This window comes from Anneissia japonica, unplaced genomic scaffold (genome assembly GCF_011630105.1).
Source record: "Anneissia japonica isolate Jap-2015-1 unplaced genomic scaffold, ASM1163010v1 scaffold5330_len1712360_cov203, whole genome shotgun sequence".
Lineage (NCBI taxonomy): Eukaryota > Metazoa > Echinodermata > Crinoidea > Comatulida > Comatulidae > Anneissia > Anneissia japonica.
The window spans coordinates 1,447,281-1,455,786 of record NW_022711894.1 but is presented as its reverse complement, the minus strand read 5'-3'; the positions used below and the strand labels follow the sequence as shown (position 1 = coordinate 1,455,786).

At 33.7% G+C, this 8,506-nt stretch overlaps 2 protein-coding genes across 4 annotated transcripts in view; one reads left to right on the top strand and one right to left on the bottom strand.

The window, feature by feature from the left end:
- Positions 1-2,094, top strand: part of LOC117107648 (thioredoxin-like protein 4A) — a 4,298-nt gene extending 2,204 nt beyond the window's left edge. Inside the window, exon 2 of the mRNA XM_033249360.1 lies at positions 1,085-2,094. Within this exon, the coding sequence (XP_033105251.1) occupies positions 1,133-1,561 (429 nt within the window). The 5' untranslated portion in view covers positions 1,085-1,132 and the 3' untranslated portion in view covers positions 1,562-2,094. The remainder of the gene's footprint in view (positions 1-1,084) is intronic.
- A 1,413-nt stretch (positions 2,095-3,507) lies between these two features.
- Positions 3,508-8,506, bottom strand: part of LOC117107679 (transmembrane protein 246-like) — a 5,761-nt gene continuing 762 nt past the window's right edge. Inside the window, exons 2-3 of one of the 3 annotated variants that reach the window (XM_033249404.1) lie at positions 5,267-6,208; positions 3,508-4,376 (exon numbers count right to left, since the gene is read on the bottom strand). In XM_033249404.1, coding sequence (XP_033105295.1) covers positions 4,347-4,376; positions 5,267-6,133 — 897 coding nt within the window. In that variant the 5' untranslated portion in view covers positions 6,134-6,208 and the 3' untranslated portion in view covers positions 3,508-4,346. Of the gene's footprint in view, positions 6,209-8,506 lie in introns of all 3 variants that reach the window. The other 2 variants (XM_033249406.1, XM_033249403.1) reach the window with 2 other exon arrangements.

Below are 8,506 nucleotides of genomic sequence, written 5' to 3'. Positions count from 1 at the left end.
ACAAAACGAAAATAAAATAAAACCCGTCCGATAATATTAATTGATAGTTTAGTAATAATAGTATTAATTTTACTTGCTTTTAAGTAGCCTGTTGTTACTTATTAGAAATACAACAAAACATAAATAAAAAAAGTATGATAAACCGATTGACGAACTTGCAATGATAATTAGGCCTAGTTATATTAAATTTAGCATTTCGAAACTCCATTGGCGCTCCATATATTTGTTGAAAACAAACCGCGACCGAAATGAAGCGCGACCGAAACGAAGCGCGACCGAAATGATCTGTATTCGACTCTAATGGTAGGCTAACCTAGAAATCATTTCAAATTTGCATGGAAAATCGCTTCCAGGCCTTGGCCCTACCTACAGTATTATATCTATGACTGAGTGAGTAAAAATAGGTGCAAGGAATCGTAACGGGATATGACTTTAATACAAGGTGTACCCTTAAATAGTGGTTCTACTAATTAATAATTATAGGATTTCGGTACCAAGAAGAACGTTTGGATTGTACTTGTACTGTAGGCCTAAAATCCCAACATTTTGATTAACACTTACTCAGTCATTCTTCCCCTGAAGGTTCTTACACTTTCTTCAGAGTATACTAATCAAAAAGAGATTTGTAGCATATGGCACATGGTTTACTAAAAGCTAATTTTACTGTCATTTTTGTCTACATTTACATGTTTTTAACTAATAGACACATGATTTTTATGTGCAATTCAACTGTTTTTAGTTGCAAATAAAGTAAATCGTATTGTGTTGTATAATTATTATTGTCAAATTGCCATGAAATCCTTGAAGACTTATTTTTGGAATATGACTTCTTTTGCCACCGACAACTTAGGCCGCACTGAATTTGTATGGAACGCAATATGGGCATTACCCCACACCAGCAATAGTTGAGGCCATTGCTCAGCTGTAGTGTACTGTAGGCCTATTATAAGCCTTTATTAAACTTAATAATTTAATGTAGCCTAGAGTGTATTCTTCTGCAAAATGTATTACTTTCATGTACAGTATTATTTATTTTCAGTATGTGGATTCAATTTTTTTTTTAATGTTTTGTTTTCTACAATAGTTCCACTGCAGGGAATATTGAACGAAAGATTATTAGGAAGTCCTCAAGATGTCCTACATGTTAACACATTTACACAATGGATGGCAAGTGGACCAGGCCATTCTGTCAGAGGAAGACCGTGTAATTATTATACGTTTCGGACATGATTGGGATCCACTTTGTATGAAAATGGACGAGGTGCTTTTTGGCATTGCAGATAAAGTGAAGAACTTTGCAGTTGTGTACGTCGTTGATATTACAGAAGTGCCAGACTTTAATAAAATGTACGAGTTGTACGACCCATGTACTCTAATGTTCTTTTATCGTAACAAGCATATCATGATTGATTTAGGAACGGGTAACAACAACAAAATTAACTGGCCGCTTGAAGACAAGCAAGAGATGATTGATATCATAGAGACTGTATTTCGTGGAGCACGAAAGGGGCGAGGTCTAGTAGTATCACCAAAAGATTACTCAACGAAGTATCGTTATTAAAAAAATCAAATTGTATCTTTTCTGTGTCTATTTGTCAGTAAAGTTTTGACAAAGCCTGATGAAACTACCATGACCAGAGTTAAAACAGTGCTGGTTAGATTAATTTGTAGTATTTGGTGATGGCCATACAATAAAAACCATGCACTAGAGAGCAATGCCATCACTCACAAAGAGGCATGACTACCATAGTAGGATGCGAGACACATTTTTATTTTAGTAACAATTGAAATAGAGTTAAACAAGGGCGAGATTGTTCCCCCTAATTGTAATATACAGTAGGTGTAAAGTGCTAATTCACTAGGGCTGGATTTTTGTAACCAGTGTTTAAGAACATGTATACTATACATGCATCACAATTCAAGACGGTCAAGATAGTCTATCAACTGCTGTATCCAGTCCACCCCAGGATTTAAAGTGCAGTATAATATGTTGTACCTGTAATGTTTTTGATGGAAATAAATTTGATGTCAGCTTTTTATTAGAATGATCTATTGACTTTCTTAGTTTTCCATTTCATTTAGTCAATGACATAATAGTATAAATTATCACCAAACGGTCATGGCTTCGTGAAGTGCCGTTATTAATAACACAAGCTTTCTATGATTACTCCTTGGCTTCTTTTCTTCATTGATAGCATATTTGATCCTGTAAATATGGAATTTAATATTTTTTTTCTAGATACACAGAAATTACTCACAAGAAAAGACATTACACAAATCAAACCATAACCATTTACAGTACTCTTTTGTTTATTTAGTTAATAATTTCACAAGGCAAAAATGCTACAATTACTGTATTAAAAGATATAGGCATCGTGCACTAAAATATCAAGAAGCATTTATAGACATTCAAAGTTAATAACATTATATAACTATTTTACCAAAGTTGCTGGAAATGCATACTGTACTACATTAATGTAATTATTCATCTATTCCACTAACCTGACATTTGCATGCATTGGGATTTAAAAAATGAGTACTGTATGCATCTTAAAATGTCATACAGCTACAGTATTCAGATTACAGTATAATTAACTATTTTCTAATGAAAATATTTGGCAAGTCGTCGATTTATCAAAATATACAAATATGCTATGCATGACACACAATTTTCATTATAAAACAGATGAGTACAAGAAGAATAGAAACAGAATTATTGCCTTAAACACAGTTATAAGTTGAAATAAAAGCCCCACGTAATTAAATTTACTGATTATCATACTCATGTACCCAGTCATCAAACTGTTATCAATTAAGTCACTAAAAAGTGGTGAGACAAAATACATACACTATAAAACATAATGATGCTTATACAGTACATTAGTCACAACCCATTACTGCGGCGGATACAGATGTTTCAATCGCACCCCCTACATTATATTAAGGAAGATAATTGTATGATTTTTATCATTCTGAAAATAAGAAGCGGTAGATTTTAAAGTACGAGAGTGCAATTTCCTGGTGGTACTGTACCTTGAGGTCCATTCAACATTCTTGTACCTCAGCCACAACCAAGGTAATTCAACAAAAGGACGCACATCTCCGCTCTCCAACATAGCGCGTGCATACAGTCCTTTGATCTTTAGTGTACGCATCAACAATCTGATACTAGTTACGAGTACAGCCGTCAATTATTCGTCTATGGGTGCCATACGTTTTATGGTGTTAGTTACTATTTTATTAAATTTGGGTACTTTGCAATGTCTGTTAATACATTTGATTTCTTTTGACCACAAGCTTGTTAAATGCTTTTATAAACTGCAAATTGATTTATGAAAAATTACCAACAAAATGAAAAGTTATAGCAATTGAAAATTTACGATTTTTATGAAATTTCATGTTCTTATATAATATTAAACTGTCATTTTGACAATGTTGGACTACTCTAAGGTGCACAAAACAAACCTTTGAGTAGATACAGAAAATTTATTAATTTTTTTCTGCAAAATGAGTCTCATGATCGACAATACACCACAAAATCAGTAAAATTAATTTTGAAATAATGAATACTGTATAATTTCAGTCTAATGTTAGTGAAAAATATCATTAGGCCTTTGTAATCACTGCATAACACACGATTAGCATGGCAACTAACTCACCGTAACGCCACTAAATTATTTAAGTGGGCAGGAAGAGCATTCCATTCGTTTACGACCCTTTGGGAAAAATAGTGCTTCCTACAATTTAGTCGAGCATAAGGCTTTTTTAACTTCCAACCATGACCTCTAGTGACGGAATCAATTGCCAAATCGAAAAACAGATCCCTATCAATATCCTCTTTTCCATTTAATATTTTATATGTCTCAATTAAGTCCCCCCTGATTTGTCTTATTTCTAAAGTAGTTAAATTAAAGCCTATGAGACGTTTTTCATAATTTACATATTTCATACATTTAGGAATTTTAGTGGCCCGTCTTTGGACCTTTTCTAATAAATTTATATCTTTCCTTAATTGCGGTGACCAATTGTGTGGACGAACTAATCCGATATACAGACACCTAATGTTTGCAACTGATTTATATTCAAAGGACCTTTTTATACTGCTGAGTACCCAATCTGCAGTTTTGACAGAAGCAACACACTGTTTGCTGGGTTTCAAAGATTTATCAATAATAACACCTCCTCAACTTCAAGAACAATGTCTTCTAACTCATAATTAAAATTAGGATTATTATGACCTAAGTGCATTACTTTGCACTTGAATACATTAAAAAGCATCAACCAGTCCTGACACCAAGTAGACAAATTATGTAAGTCAGCTTGCAATTTCCTTGCATCATTTTCAGTCAAGACAGTTCGAAAAAATTTAGTGTCATCTGCAAATTTAAAAAAAAGTGAATCAAAAACGGTATCAATGTCATTAACAAATATAAGGAAGAGCACAGAACCCAAAACTGAGCCCTGGGGTACACCACTGGTAACTGATGCCCAGGGTGATTTCCTACCATTAAGTACGACTCGTAACCAATGCGATAACCAAAGACCCAAATTACCAACAATACCATAATCAAAAACCTTATTAATCAATCTTACATGCAGCACTTTATCAAAGGCCTTCTAACTAACACACGCATGGGTAATTCGTCACACGCTGATGGTTAAATATAGTCTGGTTGCTATGGTTTTTGTGACATTCAGCTTGTAGGAACAGGCAGTGCCTAGAATGTTGATGCCAGACTTAACCTCTCATGTCCTGAGATGTGCGTTCTTTTGTTGAATTGCCTTGCCCCAACCATGGTGTGGACCCTCATGCACCCCTACTGCCACATCCTGCATCCGCCCCAGCATTATCATTACTGTATCAAACTTCTTTTAAGTATGCCCAGGCTGTTCTTGAATTGATACGATGATTGAGAGCTGAATACATTCCAACATGTGTAAATAGATTTGGTGAGGCAAGGTATTCTTTCATTCCAGATTGTTCTGCATAATTTGGCAATGCAAAATCCAAAGGCAAATTAGTATTACATTTAGTCTTCTCAAGATATTTCAAAATACCTGGAATATTCTTTGATGGGTACAAAACAGCAGGGAGGCAGCAGGATGTTGCCGGTTTTATTGTATATGAATATTTATACTGATTTCCTATGTTGATAAAAAATGGCCTACCAATTGCCAACGTAAGACTTAAATTGAAATAAAGACTAAGTAAAAACATAATGTATAAAAAGCACACAGGTGATTTGTATCGGTAAAAACAACTTACAAATAAAGTAAAAATACTTGCTAACATTGCTGATATGCTAATCCATTCCAGAACAAAGCGCCAGTTCCTAAGGAATCCAGCAAGATTTTCAGGAAAGTTAAGTTTAATCCACGCCCATTTTTCCAAATTTTGGCTTAGTCTGCCACCTTGAATCCTGTATTCTAAATGGTTGCTTACCAGATACTCAAGCACCTCAACAAAATTGGAATGTGGTACAGCATCATCCTGTATCAAAATGGCATATTTTGAGTCATATAACCATGCCTGCTCTAGGCAGTAATTATAGTCTAACTTCTCGCGTTCCCATCTGTTTTGCCTTGAGTGAAAATTTGAGTTTCCATTTTCATTCTTGGTGACCATCCTTGTGAAATTTGAGAGGTAGATAGCCTCTGAGTGACTGCTACCTTGGTCATCCACATTGCAAATGAACAACTGGTAATCCAACTTGGATGGTGATTCTGCAAGCAATTTATGCACTTTTGCCACCACTTGTGTCAGATATCTGGGTTGTGGAACACTTTTTTCATACGAGACACGTGCAACTGTTACAATGCCTATGACAAATTTAGCTCTATTTGTATTACTGTACATTTCCCTACTACGGGCCGCATTAACAGTATCCAAATAACCCTCCGCCATTTTGATCCGGTCCTCGTTCAGACCCAATGCCCTCTGATAGACATTCCAGGTGGGTGAAAAATAGCTAGAGTATGGGTGGTCGCGTAGTGCATATGGTAATATAAGGTGAAAGGTAATGAGGTGTATACTAAAAAAAATTCCAAGGACCTTCAACACTTTTTGAATGCCAAAACAGCGTGTGCATTTCAGGAATGTAAATTTACAGCATACCCAGTTTGAGGATGCCATGTTCTACAATTTGTCTCTGGTAAGAAAACATGATCAGCCACAGAGATAAAGACACAGAGCTGTGTATATCATCACCTGTGTAAAAGAAAATTAAATAAAGTCATTTGAACAGCCTGCCTGCAATAGACAATTGACATTTTTGGAGGCTAAACAACAACAAACAGGATTCAGTCTGATTTTAATGTTAAATTAAACTTGTATGGATCCTTTTTAAATGAATATTCAATTCATTACATTTTATTAGTTTTAACATTTTATCTTTTGATATTTTAAAGTTACATTCAAATTGTTGTTTATTTGTTTCTGAGTGCAATGTGTTGTACATATTATATATTTTTTTAATTGTTGTTCCTGTTTCTGAATGTAATTCGCTATTTTATTATTCTTGCAATTTGAACATTCCAGCTCAAAACAGCCAGAAATTTCAAAGTTTCCCTGTCATGATAATATGTGTATCTGTAACTGGTCCACATGGTCATCCAGTCAGTCAAAGTAGAGGTTATTTTTAGGGTCAATGGTCCTGCAACCATGTTCCAAACCCCATCATACCTTCATTATTGCTCTAATTACCTTGCAAAATTATATGTAGTAGTATGAGCATATTCATTACTTTTACTAATTTTAGCTTCCTTACATAAAAGACTGATAAGATATGGCCTCCTAAAAAGTGAAAAAATTTTTTTGCACAATGCTTCAGGGATTTTTAATATTTCTTGAAAGAGGGGCCAAATATTAGTCTGCTGTTTGTAGCAATTTTCAACTTTTTATCTTTGTTATTCCAGAAGGTATAGCTTACTTACTATAACCGTACAAAGTTATAGGAGCCATTACCAAAATGAAAATAGGGACGTCGTACCAAAATTTCAAATGGTCATAACTTAAAACCACTCACAATTTGAAGCTAAAATTTTTTATTCTTTCTTTTGACGTATTATTAGAATTTTTTAAAGGAAAGGTTGATTTAATCAATGACCCTTAAATTTTCTCATATTTTATTATTGTAGGCCTTAGTAAGGATTTTATATCTGTATTTGAAAGAGAGCTTCCCATACTGTAAAGTTTTTCAATTGCGCAAATGATACCTCAAAAACCAGCTCAAATTTGCGTGGAAAATCGCAAGAAAAATAAGTGCGCAGAATCGTTACTACATAATACAGTACATCAATTGTTTAATATATTAAGAATAGGTCAAAGCCTAATTTTCAGCAAAATCTTTATTTTCAGAAAGCCTTTATTTTCAGAAATGCAGACAGATTTCTAGGACAAATTTTTGCATGGAGGATATATTCCCAGCGCAGGCCTTGTTATACAGTCTTGGCACTGTCTCTTATACACATCTCCTTATTAATCAATCTTACATNNNTGTATAATACATACTCCAAGTATTGAAATACATGCCATCGTGTATATCAATACTTGGAGTATGTATTATACTATCAATACTTGGAGTATGTATTATACTTTCAATACTTGGAGTATGTATTATACTTTCAATACTTGGAGTATGTATTATATACTTTCTTATCTGAGATTAATCAGTGGACCTTCTGGAACTGTTACTTGCTGTTTCAAGTTTGACTTCAAATTTTAAATATTGTATATAAAATATTGCATTTTTTTGGCCAGTGTTTTTCTTGTAAATTGAATTTTTATTTCATGCTGAATTCAAATTACTGTTTTTTTGTTGTAGAGGGGCTCCTTTAAGACACTGCTGTTAGGGTCACACACGTTTAAAATTAAAAGTTGAGTAAACAAAATAAAAAGTCAGCATATTGCTGTTTAGAGCCACCCTCTCAATATAGTTTCAAATAAAATAATAAAAAAATAGGGATCAGGTATACAAGTTGGACACTGGGTTTCATCTCGGCGATACCATTCTAATAATGAATGTTTTATGAAAAGTATGTTGGGTACTATTATACTCTGTCTGTGGTGAGGCATGGTTAATGCCGGGTATAACAGTGTAATTATGTGTCTGCGTAAGCCCTGATTTTAGTGTTTCATGTTAGTTATAATATTGATTATTATGTCTGGTGTAGGCCTACTTTAGTGTATTTAAAATGAATTAAACATGTATCAGTATATCTTACTATATCATTTCATTTATAATTATTGATAGGCCTATTATGGGTTATAAAATACACATTTAATAACTGATAAACAATAATAAAATGATAATACACTAAACTAAGACACAACACAAACATATAATTACAGACATAAATCAAAAATTATATAAGTGACATAATTTCATTTCATTTCATTTATTTATTCGACCAATACACATTTACAAAAGGTACAGTACAACAAAAATTATGGTCAGGGGCAGCTTAAGCAAAATTTTACTATAACTCATTGAGAGTCAGCTGCCCC